At 44.1% G+C, this 17,058-nt stretch overlaps 2 protein-coding genes across 6 annotated transcripts in view; one reads left to right on the top strand and one right to left on the bottom strand.

Moving 5' to 3' along the window:
- Positions 1-4,470, top strand: part of usp24 (ubiquitin specific peptidase 24) — a 47,078-nt gene extending 42,608 nt beyond the window's left edge. For all 5 annotated transcript variants that reach the window (XM_078259646.1, XM_078259648.1, XM_078259647.1 and 2 more), the window contains 3 exons: positions 738-824; positions 1,005-1,115; positions 1,520-4,470. In XM_078259646.1, the coding sequence (XP_078115772.1) occupies positions 738-824; positions 1,005-1,115; positions 1,520-1,582 (261 nt within the window). In that variant the 3' untranslated portion in view covers positions 1,583-4,470. The remainder of the gene's footprint in view (positions 1-737; positions 825-1,004; positions 1,116-1,519) is intronic.
- A 2,903-nt stretch (positions 4,471-7,373) lies between these two features.
- pcsk9 (proprotein convertase subtilisin/kexin type 9) lies at positions 7,374-16,187 on the bottom strand. The gene is made up of 12 exons (XM_078259651.1): positions 15,770-16,187; positions 15,202-15,393; positions 13,668-13,800; positions 13,446-13,579; positions 13,207-13,348; positions 11,921-12,117; positions 11,626-11,809; positions 11,345-11,515; positions 11,027-11,175; positions 10,777-10,942; positions 7,974-8,140; positions 7,374-7,878 (listed from the first exon to the last, which is right to left on the bottom strand). Exons 1-12 carry the CDS (start codon positions 15,944-15,946, stop codon positions 7,681-7,683), a joined length of 2,010 nt encoding a protein of 669 aa, XP_078115777.1. The 5' UTR covers positions 15,947-16,187; the 3' UTR covers positions 7,374-7,680.
- Between the last annotated feature and the right edge of the window lie 871 nt (positions 16,188-17,058).

A 17,058-nucleotide genomic window follows, 5' to 3' on the forward strand; every position in this document is an offset into this window, starting at 1 on the left:
TCATATGTGACTGTTTCAACTCCCCTGCTCACCTGCTAACTAGATTTCATGCAGACGTAGTCACAGGTGCCCTCTGTGGTATAACTACCCCTGGTTGCCCTAAACCACCAGGACACCGCAGAGAAATACATTCCATACACTGATTAAATACGTTTTAATTAACCTGTATGCTCAACATGACATCATGACTTCGCGTAAACCTACACGCCCACTTTCTTAAGCCAAGTGGCGTGCTATCTGGATGCATTTTGAGCTATCCGCGTGGATGTCTACGCTGTATACAGCGGACGTAAACATACACGCCACTTGGCATGTTACCGCGTAAACATACACGCCACTTTCTAAAGCCATTTTGAGCGCTGTATACTGCGAACGGGTTGGGTTTAGGAAAAGAAGAAAGCTACGGTTGAGTTTAGGAAACATGACACGCAGGACACGATCCCTGGTCTCCTGGGTGAAATTCCTGCGTTTTACCCATCTACCAACCCGACCAACATCCCTATGCGGATTTTCGCCCTTTCATACTACTCGCTACGGTCTAAATTCACACGCAATCGCAAGGTAATGTAAGTCAATGGAGGCCAAACGGCATTGATAGCACGCTAAAAAGCAAGTATGCGTCTTGATAACACGCCAAAAATAGCATTTGAATTGGCGTGTCATACATACGCCACTTCATGAGATCAGTCTGGTACTGTATGCTCATTGTTTTTGCGTCGTGTTTTCTCTGCCCTCAGATGACTGAACATTACTGGACTCCACAGAGCAATGTCTCCAATGAGACATCCACCAACAAAACCTTCCAGCGTACTATCTCTGCGCAGGTACACACACACACACACACACACACACACACACACACACACACACACACACCCTCTCTGACCCCCCTCTAGTTCCTCCACCACCACTACACAAACACACACGCTGTCACTTGTACTTGATGTTCTCTTCTGCTCTGGACTTGGCTCACTGTTTGACTGTATGCGTATCAAACTCTGCAGGATACCTTGGCCTACGCCACAGCGCTGTTAAACGAGAAGGAGCAGTCTGGCAGCAGCAACGGCTCTGATGGCAGCCCAGCAAATGAAAACGCCGATCGCAGCCTCCGACAGGTAGCCCTCAGCACAATGGGCTTCTTACATGACTCATCGCGTTACAGCAGCTCCTGCTCGGTTCACGCAGCCAAACGAGAGAAGAATGGAACAGAAAATGGAACATCTCGCCAGCTTCTGTCAAAAGCTGAAAAGGCTGTGTGTTCCCTCCCACGGTTATTAGCGGTGGATTTGAGAACTGCTCCATTCTTCTCTTGACTCCTGCTGTGCCTGACAGGAGGCCCACACAAGACTGTCAGACTTGTTCTGGCACAGGCCTGAAACCTCCAGATATTAGAAGTCGTAATCCCACTGTCACTGCTTAGCACAGAGATATGTGTGTTCCTTTTCCTCCCAACAACACCACATTTCTTAGTTCTCACGTTAATAATAATAATTATTATTATTATTTGTCTCTCTCCCAGGGGTCGGAGTCTCCCATGATGCTCGGGGATTCGAAGAGCGATCTGGAAGATGTAGACCCCTAGCTCCTCCAACCAGCGGGATCCCTCCGAAGGCGAGGCAGCACAGCTCCGGGCAGCCAATTGAAAGGGCTGCTCTTTGCCTCCGATTGGTGAGGACATTTAGGACTCCGCAACAAGCCAATCGGAAAACGTATTCTCTTGGTCGCTACGGCAACGGAGGAGCTATGACAAAATCATAAATTACTTCCTTTCAAAGCAGCCGAGGCGATGATGGAGATTCATTATCATTAAGGGCAGCAGCGTTGATTACGGTGGGAAGTAGAAAAACCTTCCTCAGTCACGGATGACTTCAGTTTATCCTTTTATTCATTCATTCACTCAGAATGACAGCAAGGTGGAGGATGGGTTTGGGTTGTGTTTTAACAATTTTCTGCTCATATTTGCCAATGTATCTACATAAGACATATTCATATTGTAAAGATGTGTTCCATAGATGTAATTTCCAGTGTAAGATAATATTTTAAAGTCTCCTGTGCTCCACAGCCTTGCAAATTGCGAGAGGTCACGTTAGCTGCTCTAGAGGAACTTACAGACTCGTGTGCACTTGTACAGGAACACCCCCACACACGAGCACCTGGGAGGGGTGGGGTTAAGTATGCACTTTATAGTCCAGCCCAGTCTATTGTGACGTGCAGCAGCACTGGTCAGTTCCTCTAGAGCCTCCTCGCGACCGCGTCCTCTTCTTCTTTTTGCTTTTAACAACTTCTATTTTCAGTGCCACATATGCAGACACATGGAAGCCCTTATAGCAAGCCACTCTGCCTGTGACTTAACCCTTCGCCCTGGTGACCACAGTGTAGCCATGGGGACCCAGTACAGGGCGGGCCCTGTCCCATAAACGGGACAAGTCCCGACCCTCGGCAACTCTCCCTCTACTCTAGTCGTCTCGCTGTCAGGCAGCCGCACGTGCTGGATTTTTCATTCTTTTCATCGCTGTGTTTTATTCCCGTTGCCACTTTGCTTTGACTCTGGATGAATTGAATATTGGAGAGGATGTTTAGGGACTCGAGCCTTATGCAAGTCAAGCTGATCTGGAAGTGCACAGATCAATCGCGGTGGGCCATCAGTGCCCACTGAGGGGGGAGCTCAGGAGCATGTTTTATTTTTAGGTGCCAAGGTTACACACACACACACACACAAACACACACACACACACACACACACACACACACACACACAAATACTAGAACTTGTGAAAAACATGCAAGCGTGTGTCACTCATTCACTTCGCTCACAAACACCAAGAACAAGTCCTCCTCGCCTCACTGTTACCTCTGCTTTATCAGGTTTGATTTTTTTTATTTTTTATTTCCCAATGCTTTGCCTTTTTGCTTTTGTCTACCTTTGGAGACACACACACACACACACAGAGGAGCTGAACCCAAATGTAGCTCCAGTTTCACACAAGAACAGCGCCCCGTGTTTCCATCGTCCCTAGCCCCTCCAATCATCGGGAGACTTGAAGTGCCTTAACCTCCCGATCTCTCCCCCGGCCCACCTCCGATACTGTAACGCCACGTCTCGCGTAGGTTAACGTCCCCTCCGCCTGTCCTGACCGTGACACCGAACCAGTGTCTCCTGTGGTCAAATAGTTTTCGCTGTAGGAGTGCAACTACAGCTTCTTCATCCCCCTTAGACCCCAAATAATACAGGGGCATTTTCCTCTGTGTGTCGTAACAAAGGATTGTAGGAATGTAACTGTTGGTTGTTGATTCTGTGTGTGTGGGGGAGGGGGTGGGGTGTGACTTTTACCCTAATAAAACAGGGTTTACTGTAGGTGACAGGACAGGGTTTTGGGTGATGGTAAAATGCTGCTTCTTTTCACTCTGCGCTCAAGCCGAGCCAATTTGTAGATACTGATTTATGCTAAGTAGTTTTAAGGAAGCCACACTTTCACTCAGATGTTCTGAAGACATGAGCCTAAACTAGCTTAGCGGATTAGCTCTCAGCTTTAACAGGTCAATGTTTACAGTGTGAAAACCTATCAAGCAATCATGCAAAAATAGTTGTCTGAGTCGTCATGCGATCAATCCACTGAGGCTCCTCTGCATCCTCAAAGCCTGAGAAGGGCCCTTCCAACCCCTCTCCCCACCCCACCCAGCCCATGTCCCTCTCTATCTCACTAGATGTGAATGTCACGTCGTGCTCTCCGGCACGTTTGCATGTGTGGCAGTAAGTGGTGGTCAAGTTAGTCTTTTCTGTGTGACGGGGGGGGGGGGGACAGCCCCGTGTTGTTTGCTGTGTAATTAATTTCATTGGCGCTCACTGTCACAAACATAGGCCCCTTCTCTGTGGCTGGTTCTGTGCTATCTGATGGAGCTGCATGCAGTCTGTGCCAAGTGATACATGGCCACGGCAACATGAGTCGCATTCAGCCAAGAGTCTCTCCTATCGTAGGTTTGCCCCCACTGCTATATCACCACAAGTACTTTCAAAAAGAAAACCTTTTGTTTTAATCCTGGGATGCAGGGAGGGATGGGTAAGTGCGTGGGTAGGGATTGGCATCTGTACGGGTTTTTACTGTCATTCAATTTTGAAAATTCACTTCTGCCATCGCAAGATTTTGTAATGCATGTTAAAACTCCGTTTTAATTTGTACATCAGAGTTTGATTAAAAGGAAATTTGATATAAAATAAACTGGAATGCACAACCTTTTGTAAACTTTTTATCTATGTTTACACATTGTTACCTTACAAAATGTTGGTGCACCTTCTTTGAGATTTTCTTTTTATATGTTGATTTATGCAGGATTTCTTCTTAACTCGTCTGATCTGATCCTGCAGACAATGAATATGAATATAAGACATTTTGACAAGTCACAGTAGGAAAAGCGCAGGTGTAAATAATCAAATGAATGATGAATAATAAAGAATGAATTCCATTTAGTTGATTCTGTTTTAGGGTCCTGGTCTTTTTGCATGCTGGCTCACTGTCATACTCTCACCGGGACAATTGATTAGAACAGAGCCATCGTTATTAAAGGGATAGTTCCGATTTTTTTTTAAAGTGGGGTTGTATGAGGTACTTATCCATATCTTATCCATCAGTGTATTACCAACAGTAGATGGCGGTCGGCACGCCCCCAGTTTGGAGAAGCAGACGGGAGTACCGACACGTACAACATGTACTGCTGTGGACGGAGACAGCTGTTTAACGTATTTCAGTCACCTTAAAAATCAATCAATATAAGTGTATGCTACATTTAGAATAATATCTACCGCTTTACCTTGCTGTTTATTTGTTACCAGCCCTGTTTCAGACTATTGGCCAAAACATTTTACCTCGCAGAACACGGGAGTTGCTGGGCTACCGCTGCCTCGATCAGTTAGTTTGTGTACTGTGTGTGACTTTGGTGTTTTAAAGGGTTAGGAACTAACAAACAAACAAACTAACCCACCGAGGCAGCGATAGACAAGCATCTCCCCTGTTCTGCAAGGTAAAATGACTTTGAGGAGAGCATAGATAGCGGCTTCAGTTCACCCCGCGTGAACCTAAACAGGGCAGTTTAACAGCAAGGCAAATATTCTGAATATAGCGTACACTTAAAATTATATTGATTTGTTTTTTTTCGGTGGCTAATATATATTTAAGTTTGCATTTAAATGTGTTTAGCTGCTGCCCCCATCCACAGCAGTACATTGTGTGGCTTCCGTGCCAGTCCTCCCTGCTCCTCCAAACTGGGGGCGGGCCAAGCGCCATCTATTGGAGGTAATACACTGACTGGATAAGTACCTCATACAACCCAATTTCAAAAAATCCTAATTATCCCTGTAATTTTATTAGTAACACCTGTGCTTTTCCTACTATGATAAGTCCAAATGTCTCCTGTGGGAAAGGCCTATTGGACTGAGAATGGGAAATCAGGTGAGCTCCACTTATTAATTCACTTATAACCCCAGCCTCATTTGATGGCTTACGATCCCTGCTGAGAAGAATAATCCATTCACTGATAAAACGACTGCCATTAGGAGTTGTATTAATTTAGCAGTAATGGTATCAGATTTCCTGTGCCAATCAAACTTCAGTCCACTCATCAATGCACCGCAGCTTGCAGTGTGGTGCTCTCCAGGCTGAAGGCTATCTGTTTGAATCCGTAGCATCAATAAGGATTAAAATCCTATGAGTGTCTTTGGTTTAAATGGCATTCTGTTTTTCACTCCATTTTTTTTTATTTTATTTACTGTCATAAATGCAGTTCAATGCTCAGGACAGACAGATGTGTTTTATTCAAGCATAAAGTGTCATAAAGTCAGCTATTTAACCTGTTTTGTGTCAGCCACTGTTCCAGACTAAATGCAAAAACAAAGTGAACAGAAGATAGCTGGCTTATTAATAAAGCTGCAGATCAGGCTGATTATCACAGCGGTGCTGCTGCCTGGTTCTTCACCTACAGTCAGACCTGAAAACACTCTCCTCTGCCACACTCATAAAAACGTGTGGTCTGATGGGTGTTTAAGCTGTGATTTGACTGAACCGCTGACTGTCCTGTGTGTCAACTACCTTTTACACAAATTCTGACATGATAATAGGAAAATGACATGTAAAAAATAAATAAAATTAATTATGACTGAATTCCATTTAGTTGCTTCAGTTTCAGGGTCCTGGTATTGTACATACAGTATTTTCTCACCGTCATGGCTTAGTGGGATTCTTGAATATAACGGAGCTGTTGTTAAAGTTACAATCTCGAAGATCTCTGTTTTCCCAGTTCCAGAAATCCAAACAGTGGCGCCGTCAGTCACTTGGAAACGGGACCGGAAAAAAGCGGTACACCGTGTCGCTGCCTGATCCGTACCGGAACCTGATTTCTACACGTGCAAAGATGGTTGAGGTTAAGCATTGACCTCGAATGGTTAGGGTCAGGATAGTCTCACATTGCCAGACCTTCCTCCACAGCGCTGCAGAGGAGGGTCTGGCTAGTCCACACAGCATTCCGGGATGGGAGAAAAACATGCTCTGGTTTATTGGCATTTCTTTAAACCAATCACAATAGTCTTGGGCGGTGCTAAGCGCCGGACGGAGCCACGATGCCGCTGCAAAATAGACTCAAGAAGGAACTTGTTTTGGTGGAACGTGTACGTTCAAAGGTTGTTTTAGTCGTGCAACAGAAAACTCAGATTGGACAGATAGTCTAGCTAGCTGTCTGGATTCACCCTGCAGAGATCTGAGGAGCAGTTAACCATAGTCCTCACAAATCCACGGGAGTTTAGAACGGCAACACAAAGAAAGCGGAAGGTGAGGGACATCCGGCGGAACTTCTGGCTGCACCGGAACAATACCATAAATGAAACGTCGTCGATATAGATTAGGGTCAGGATGGGTCAGGCCCATTGGTCGGGATAGGACCTGATCAAATTGGGTTTCCAGGGTAGTGACACACCACACATAAGTGAGTAAAAGGGCGAGTCTGTTGCATTAGCCCCGCCTAGCCTCTCTGCCGGACCAGATCCTGCTGGGTGATGGAAAACGCGTCACTGTGCGCCGCTTGTGATTTTTCCCGGGAATGTCGCCACGGATGCCCAGTTCGTAATACTGCAAATGCAACTTTCATCAGCGGGCCATATTTGCCGATAGATAGTGACTTAACAGACATTTATCTAAATGAAAATCCTCGAGATGTTAATGTCTGCTGTCAAAAAGGCTGATTATTTGGATACCCTTTGGTTAGGAACTGTGTATTACATTTAGTTCATTAAGTCATTAACACATTCCACGGGACTGCCTGAAGTTAAAAAACAAAATAGGCCTCGTTTTTTACCTTTTTTTAAACACACAAATGATGTACGTTAGGGCTCTATTTATCATAATTGTTTTTTAAAAGGTACAAAAATATTTGGTTACATTTTACAAACTATATGGTTTAAAAATAGCTAACAAGACAGAAATCTACTAGATGAGGCAACATAAGTTACACAAGGCATTAATACAAATGTGTGCTGGACCATATTTTGATCTAATCCTAAAACTGAAACACACAAACGGCGTTACAGAAGTGCGTACAATCACTGATTACAGACAAAGATGACAACATTAGAGACAGCATTAGAGAAAAAAAAAGTTTTTTTTAAGGTGTTGGACATCAAAGTGGTGTGAGACCCGATCACTGAGGAGTTGTAGCGGGCTGGTCTGGTGGCGGTCGGACGCGACAGCAGACAGCGATTCCAGCTGCCCCATCGGCTCCTGTGGCACTGCGGACATGGCAACTGTTGCCTTTAGCAACAGACCACGAGATGACAGAGCCCTGAGAGATGGCGCTACAGTCTGTCAGAGTCCAGCCAGAGGGACAGGACACCTCGAGCTGCAACACAACAGCAGCAACACAGGTAAAAAAGGCCTGAGGGAAAGTTTAGGATGTGATCATCGAAGATATTTCTATCTGTTGAAAATGTTTACCTGATCTTTATCAGCAGATGTGTTTTCCAACAGGTGGCACTCCAGAGACGGAGAATGGCAGCACACGGCATGAGATGACATCCCGTCTTTTACAACACAACGCTTCCGTTCCCCGTGATGGGGGCGCGAGTCAGATGAGATCTCAGCAGTGGACCGAGATGTACAACCTAGAGAGACACGAGCTACATGCTTAAAGGTGCTCTAAGCGATGTCGCACGTTTTTTAGGCTACAACCTGGGCTGCGCAATTAATCGAAATTTAATCATGATTATGATTTCGAAAAAGGATATTGAAAAGAGCAAGAGACCGTCTCTTTGAAGCGTGAAGGCTACCGTAGCTGTAATACGTACTTTGAACTGCGTGGCGCAACAGAGTTGATTGCGATATATGATCTCAACGCTAGATGGGAGAAATTCCTACACATTGGACCTTTAAATTATCGTGATTTCAATATTGACCAAAATAATCATGATTATATTTTTTTCCATAATCGAGCAGCCCTAGCTAGTACATTTATGGTCACATACAGCAAACATCTCCTCACTATCTGCTAGCTGCCTGTCCCCTGAACACACTGTAAAAAAAACGCGGTCTCTCTAGACAGCCCAGGCTCCACAAACGCCAACAAAAACTGCGCCAACCTGCACCACCAAACATAACAAACAGTCTTCCAGCCAATAACTGACGAGAAGGATTTGGGGGTGGGGGTTGGGGGGGTTAGTGCGCAGAAGGGAGGGGGAGGGGACGGGATGAGGAGGAGGGAGGGGCGAGCTAGCCTCCGTTTAGTTTGACAATACTTTGAACGTCAACAAGAAGTAACGTCACCCAACATCGCTTAGAGCACCTTTAAATGAGCTCAAACAGCCAAAACTTTGACAGTATTGTCCATCAGTGATTGTCAGACCAAACAGACACATTCACCACACAGGATTCATCACTAAGGCAATGAATGTAAACTAAGAAACCAATCAAATTTTATAACGTTTGACAACCCTGTGTTTTATACTGCAACACCTAGCCGGTATTTATGTTGGCAGGGAGTACATTCTCCTTTCAGGTGATTGCCATGGTAACTGGCATAATTGACCAAGGTATTCTAAATACAGCCACATCAAGAGATTGTACTCGGTTGAAAGCATTCATATACAGTACAGCATCTGACTTACAAGGTCAGCAGATATCTCTTTTAAAAAAAAACATCTAGTCGCTTTCTTGCTAAGAATTAGATGAGAAGATTGGGTAACACTTTACTTGAAGGTATCTACATAAGAGTGACATGACACTGTCATGAACACATGACATGGTCATGACACATGAACCCTAACTCTAACCCTAACCATAACTTGTCATGACAAAAACCGACTGACACTTAATGACAGAAGCGTCATAAACGTTTATGACTTGTTTATAATGGTTATGACCAGTGTTGGGAAGGATACTTTCAAAACGTATTCCGTTACAGCGTACAGAATACATGCCCAAAAATGTAATTTGTAACGTATTTCGTAACGTATTGAATACTTGGATTACTTCCACATTGAATTTCATTTTATAAGTGTAGGAATGCGGCCATCACATCCAGCTTACTAACAGCCCTATTCTGGTGTGTTCTTCTGTTCCAACTGGCTGAATGTGTACCTAAACAAGCAGATAGATTTTTGTATTTGTAGTCCCGAACTGCATACTACAAAAATCTAACTGCAGTCTAAGCTACCATGAGCTAATTTTAGCTAACGTTAGCTAGCATGTCAAACGGGGCTAATCAGTCTTTCAACGGCTCTGGGGCTAGTAAATCAGCACGTAGGAGAATGTAAAGTCGCACGTCAACTATAAAATAGCAAGGTGACCAATGCATGAAGTTGCGAGAGTGAATAAACCCGTGAAACAGAAGTATCGTCATGTAATCCATTGATTTCAACAATGTAACTGTATTCTAAATACCAACTATTTAATTTGTAACTGTAACGGAATACAGTTACTCATAATTTGTATTCTGAATACGTAACGCCGGTACATGTATTCTGTTACTCCCCAACACTGGTTATGACATGTTCATGACAGTGTCATGTCACTCTTATGAAGATACCTTCAAGTACAGTGTAACCGAAGATTGATACCACTTTTATATATCTCCATTAAATATGTAGCTGGAGACAGTTAACTTAGCGTAAAGACTGGAAACGGGGGTAAACCGCTAGCCTGGCTCTCTCTAAATTGGCATCACCAATTAATCAATTAATTGGAATGTGATAAGGACACAGGTTTGTTTGTTTCCAGTCGTTATGCTAAGCTAAGGGACTGTTTGGAAATGATAAGTGGGGGAGGTAGGGTCAGAAAAGAGGAGGACTATTTCTTTTTCTCTCTGAAAAGAGGGTAGTCTGATTTTTTTGGGGGGCGGAAAGGAGGAGAGGGTCTTTTTTCATGCCCCAGATGTGTTTTTATTCCATCATATTCAGGATCCACAATAGCTTATTCCACTCCTAAAACAGAAAAAATAATTGTTTTATTCACATTTTAAGCTACAAATCAGGTTTGAGTTCATTAATAACCCCAGGGAGGGTCTTGTTTTTTTTTTTTAAAAGTCTAACATAAACTTCTGCCTGCTCTCCCCACCTCAATAATTTTCTCACAGTCCCTAACCATCTGCTGGCTTTAACTTCACATTTAATAGACAGACATGCAAGTGGTATTGATCTTCTCATTTAACTTTCGGCAAGAGAGCGAAAAAGTGTATTTCCCAAAAAGTCAAAAATAATGCTTTCAACTCCACACGCCAGAACAGCAGATTGTAGCTGTGACTTACCGGTTAGGTGGTGCTGCGGGCTGACACACTCAGCATCTCGGCCGGGCTCAGGACTAGCATGGACCTGGCACTGCAGACCACCACTCACACAGCAACGCGCCACAGCATACACACCTTTACCCCCCCGAGCGTTATAGGCAACGCACTCCATCTGCCCGCTGTTCACCTGGAAACACAGAGGGAAGGGTTTTTAAACAGTAGGCCTTAGATTGAAGTGTTTTTTGGTGATGAGAGGGCAGTTTAAACTCACAGTCATGGTTTCTCCTGCGTGAACACCGTCAGGAGTGTAGCTGCTGCAGCTCATCATCTCCTCCCCCCGGCGACAGCGACTCATAGCCTTGGCAGTACTCGTGACCCCTGACCTCTCTGACCACACTGACCGACACAGAAGCTCGCCATCTGCACACCCAAACAGGCACACAGTGTGAACTACTCGTTTGTGTGTGTGTGTGTGTGTGTGTGTGTGTGTGTGTGTGTCTGTGTGTGTGTGTGTGTGTGTGTCTGTCTGTCTGTCTGTCTGTCTGTCTGTCTGTCTGTGTGTGTGAGTAAAGTCTTGTGCGTCACTAACTTGTGCTGTTGGCAGGAGGCATGGCTGCTACCAGGTTTGGAGTACTGAGACGATGTGTGTCAGACAGAGAGAGTAAGTCGATTGTGTTGCTGATGGAATAATGCAGCAGCATGTGCAGGACGTACACCGGCGACACGTTCTGATTGGACGACAGGATCACTGCTGCTACACCTACACACGCACAAATCAAAATATAAACACTTGCACTGCATCAACACACAGATCACTTTATTTTTCAGTTTAGCTCGTGTTTTGTCTTCACTTTAGGTGTGTGCGCATACCAGCAGCATGTGCAGCAGCCTGGGAGGTTCCACTCCGGGAGGTAAAACAGGTGCTGCAGTCACTACTGGCACTAACAATGTCATCGCCGGGTGCAAACAGATCAACGCAGCGGCCAAAGTTGGTGCCACCGGCTCCCTGAGACATGAGCTGGTCCGCTGAGTTAACTGCCCCTACTGTGATGACCTACACACACACACACACACACACACACACACACACACACACACAAGACGTTGAGGTAAGGGTTGTTTGTGAATGCATCCATCAGACTCTTTAGATAAAGTATTATGTAACCTCAGGCTCTGAAGCAGGTGAGTAGAGGCAGGCGTCGTCTCTGTAGTTCCCCGCAGCGGCGATGACAACAGCTCCATTCGCCACCAAGTCCCGACAGGCTGCGTTTAATGAACGGCTGGAACCACCAATGAAAGGCAGCAAAACAACCACAGCATCCACTGGACGGACAAGTAAAGTTGCTCGGATATACTCCATACCTGGGCAGGACAGGAGAGGGATGTTCAGAAAAGACAATACACTTAGTTTCAAGAAAAATGTAAACCCTCTCTGCAGCAGAAGTAGTGGTCTTTCCTGTTTCCTTTGCAAATTTTATGCAACAGCAGCTCCATTTCTACACCTGCTTTTCGTGCAAAAATGACTACTGTGAATGGGTTTAGAGTGATCTAACAGGCTTTAAACAAAATGCAAAGATGCTGCTGGTTAACCAAGAGAGGGGCCATACCCCTAGGGGTACCATGGATTACTGCAGGGGGTACGTGAGATATTATTGTATAGGTAATTAAAAAAAAAAAAAATTAAAAAAAATCAGTCATAGCATAATTCCTAAAATAATTATACTACAATAATGGATGACTTTGGTGATTGGTTCTAAACATTTGCAATAGCATTTAAAGGTGCTGTAGGTAGGATGGTGAAGATCCAGGACTTAGCCAAAGTTTGAACACCAACAACTTTTCAGTCCCTCCCCCCTTTCTGCTAAAGCCCAAAACGGTGTCCTAAGCCCCTCCCCCCACAAGGGAGAATGAATGCGTGTGCATGAGCAGTGATTGACACGCAGTTGGACACCCCCCCCTGGCCCTGATTGGTGCATCTGAACAGGGAGCTGTGGATTTTTGCAAATCTCACTACAGGCTGTAGGTGGAGCTAGAGGAGCTGGATTTTCTTTTAAATGACCTGCTTCGTGTAGTTCTACTGGAACATAGGGTCAGTTTCAGCAAATATGACAAAAAGTTAGTTTTATAAGTCTTACCTACTGCACCTTAAGTGTTTTTCAGTTAAAAGGTTGTTGGTCAGGGGGTACTTGGCTACCCTGGTTAAAAAAAATATTTCAAAGATGGTACATTACTGAAAAAGGTTTAAGAAACACAGCTCTAGGGTTAGTGGAGAAAACGTGATGCTGGGCCGTATAAACTGTCCTACATGCTAGAAAACTTACTTACTTGCCCCTTTGATTTTTTTCCACCCCTGCCCCTCAGACAGTCCACTACTGCAGTGGACAATGTTGAGTGGCATTGGTCATGATAACACATAATCTCCATAGTACAACAGATCAGTGAGAGTCCTACCCGCCAGAGCTCCTGACACGGTCCCTTTCCCCTGACAGTTGAGCACACGGACCAGGTTAACACCGGCGCCTCGAGCAACACCAGAATCTGACCCACTCACAACCCCCGCCATGTGTGTGCCGTGACTATCACACTGACTGGCCTGTAGGAGAGAGGGTTGGACATACAAGTGAACCCGAAAGCTTTTTTTATTAAGCTGCAATGACACCCAATGCAAATAATTCTTTGGTGTGTCTAACCTGTCTGTGAACTCTGACTCCATCCTCGTCAGGGACGTTGTTGAAGTCTGTGATGAGCACTCGTCCTTCAACCTCTCTGTGAGAACTCTGAACACTGCCATCCATCAGATACACCTCCGCCATCCCTCCATCGTCTGCAGAAGGCAGAAGGTGTGTGGATTTGATTGTGATTACTTCAGGTGTGTGTTTGTGTGTAAAAGATGGACACAGTGGCTGACTCACTGGGTGGCCTGTATGTTCCGTTTTCAGAGGTCCCACCATGAGGCTGCAGTAACCTCTGGAGGTTCCAGGGGGCACTCTGAGCAAAGACGGACGAGTCCTCCTCTATGTAGTGGACCTGAGGGAGCTTCACCGCCTGGCATGAACACGATCAAATTTCAGTTGTGGTTCTAAAGCAAAAAGTAAGTCTGCACAAGAAGTTGATGAGGATGAAGCTGCCCATGCACTACTTGAACTTTTTAATGTTTTTATTTTTTTCATTTCAATCACAATGGATGTAACTAGGACAGGGATCAAAGTGGAGGAAGGTTCTACGGTGTGATGGACATTTTATTCATCATACTGACTGTGGACCATGATGTATTAATCAACCATCTGAAAAACTACATTGGCATCAGTGATGTGACTCAAATTGGTTTGATTCTGTCCAGCAGGTTCTTCTCTTTTGTGGTTGAAGATGCCTCTTCCTCTTGTGACCCTATTTTTTTGAGGGGTCCCCCAGGGTCTATCCTGGGTCCCCTATTATTCTTCATCTACATGCTACCCTTGAGGCATATAACCCGCAGACATAATATAGACATCTACTGTTATCCAGATTACATGCAACTGTATGTTCCGATAAAGCTTGGTCCTATACTGACATGTCTTTCAGGTTGTCCAAAAATGTCCTACAGTTGAATGACGCAAAACATCATCAACTACCTCATAGATCTTTTAAATTTTAGATTTAAAAAAAAAAACTGTACTTTCTGTGTTTCTTGTTTTACTTGCCATGTATTTAAATAGAATATGATATAATATATAACAGTATAAGTAATGCAATTTTTTACATTTCTATTTATACTCAATTTAGTGTGTTTGATTCGCATTGACATTGTTGTTGATTAATGTCAAATAAGCCTCATTACATCCACTGTGATTCAAAGAGGTAAAACAATACAACCTACAAAGGGATGAATATTTTAAATACTTTTAAAGCCAACTGTGTATTTTAGAAAGAGACAAAGAAATACACTAATGTTAATATAAGTTAATAGACTTTTTCTGTTTTCCTCACATTGATCACCTACAAGAAGTTGAAACCACACTTTTATTCAGTGGTGTAGTCTACGTGATACGCAGTATACCCACTAAGAAAGCTCCAGGATTTCCATATACCCACTTAAAAATGCCCAATGACACGCAACAACATACTTTCCATTATATTTCAGATATATTTTGAATTGTCATCTTTGTTTTACTTTCTTCACATAGGCTAAATAAAGGTATTTCCACCGTAAATTGCTTCATAAAAGTGTATCCGAATACTGGAAATGGAGTCGTTGATGCTCAAAACTTCCCTGGGGGAGGACACCCAGACCCCACCCACTATGATATGCTGCCCCCCCAAAGGCAGATTCTGGCCAATAAGCTATACAGTATATATACCCACTACAATACATTAGACTACACCACTGCTTTTATTCACCACCACTATGTTAGTAAGTTAGTTTGCTGTTAAGCACAGCAGCAGCATGCGCACAGATGAAGCAGTTACCAGGTGAAGGACGTCACTGCTCATCTTGACCAGGAAGCCGTGCAGAGCTCCAGAGTATGTCTGCAGGATCTCCAACAGGTAACCTCTCCTGGCTGCTTTGGCTCTCAGTCTCCTGATGGTCCTTTGCACGTGAGAGTCGTGCGTCCCCTGACGCAGCACGACCAGGTACTGACCGGGCATGCGCCACGCTGCCTGGAGCACAGCGCAGGGAACATAAGAGGACAGGTGCTCTGTTCCAATGCACGTACAGGAGAAACGAGGCATGCTTACAAAAAGTTGTTTTTTTTAATGTCACTCAATACTTTGTTATAGATAGAAAATCACATTTATTTTCTTTGCTTTAGCTGGTTCAACCAATCAGTAAATATTGCCTCGTGGATTATTTGACCCAATTAAAAGGCTGAAAAGCATCGAGATAAATACATATAGTAGCCTATATCATAAAATAAAATATATTTCTGCATAATAATGAGATAAGGGCGTCAAACTTGTCAGGTAACCTCAGAGGCTGTATGCTGTTGGTAGTCTGGAGAAGACGCACTTCAATGCCCCTGACACTGATTATTACCTTGTTGCACTTAAGAAACTCAGCAGCGGGCTCGGCTCCGGTTTCAGGTTGAGTCCCGTCCTCGCGGATCAGATCCAGGATCATCTCGTCGTCCTCGGGGTAGTCCTGCGCGCTCGCGGCCAAAGACGCGCACAAACAGCACAGCGCCCAGCCAACCCAAGCTGAGGTGAAATGCATTCTTCAAAACCGCTCGGATTGTTTCCAGTCAAATTATCAGGATGACTATTAAATTACACAAATCCACTAATGAGAGTTATGATTCCAGTCGGAGTTCTCCAGATGTTTTGGTGCATCCGACAGCTGCGCGTCCTCGCAGTCAGATAACACCTCCAACCATCTATTCTGATTTGGTGGAAAAAAAAGAAGAAGAAAAAAAAAATCGAACAATTGATTCTTATAATTTAAGGCGGGGACTGCTGACGTCTCCGGGGCTCACGCCACCGCTTTTGTATCGAATGATTGTCCTCCGTTAAAAACACCTCTTACTGTGGAGGAGTCATGTTTCATGCACCCCCTGAACCACACTATAATAATATGAACTATGTGAGTTATGCATGCAAGTGCAAGTACTCGTTTATGAACTCCATGTTTTTGCGTGATTGTGTGCCTAGAGGCTGACCATGGTGAGCTCAGTCTCTCATTTATTATTATTATTATTTTTAATATAGCCTATTCTTGTAATGCCTTTGCAATGCACTTCTGTTTAAACTTTGTGCTATGATGCCAAAACTCCTAAATCTCTATAAAACCTTCTCTTTGTATCTCTCTGTGTCTCACTTCAAACTAGTATCCATATACAGTAGCTTACTACTCAGCCTATCTAAACAGTTACAGAATGTCTTATAGCTCTTTAGGGGCTTTGACTGAGAAAAATACCCTGATGATGTCATCAGAGTTATAATGGATTGAGCTAACATGGCTCTTGCACCAAAAGTGCAAATTTGATACTGCATAGATCAAGGCCATTATTTCCAATGGAGAGCAGCTGGGTTAGCCATAGCGGCACACACTATGATTTTCTGCAGCAAAAGTTTAACTTAATTGAACTTTGAGTCCAAATATGTGGTGCACATCTGGCATTCCAGCAGCGGCAGGATGCAGAAGTCCTGACTACAACAGTTTCACTGTAGGAGAATTAAGTTAATGTTGTGCATCCAGTGAATTTGAGTTATGTAACTCCAACCGGAGTGAAAAATGTTGAAAAGAAGCTAATAAACACAAAAACGGCATATTATCACAATAAAAGGTTTTTCTGAAAAATGTGTTGAGGGTGTAATGAAAGACACTAT

The sequence above is a fragment of the Sander vitreus genome, chromosome 9, assembly GCF_031162955.1.
Source record: "Sander vitreus isolate 19-12246 chromosome 9, sanVit1, whole genome shotgun sequence".
NCBI classification, from domain to species: domain Eukaryota; kingdom Metazoa; phylum Chordata; class Actinopteri; order Perciformes; family Percidae; genus Sander; species Sander vitreus.

Coding starts and splice junctions, on each gene's coding strand:
- pcsk9 (XM_078259651.1), bottom strand. CDS start 15,946: ATGCATTTCACCTCAGCTTGGGTTGGCTGGGCGCTGTGCTGTTTGTGC. Junction 11,810..11,920: donor CACCTGCTTCAGAGCCTGAG/GTTACATAATAC, acceptor GTGTGTGTGTAG/GTCATCACAGTAGGGGCAGT. Junction 7,879..7,973: donor CATCTGCTGATAAAGATCAG/GTAAACATTTTC, acceptor GTTGTGTTGCAG/CTCGAGGTGTCCTGTCCCTC.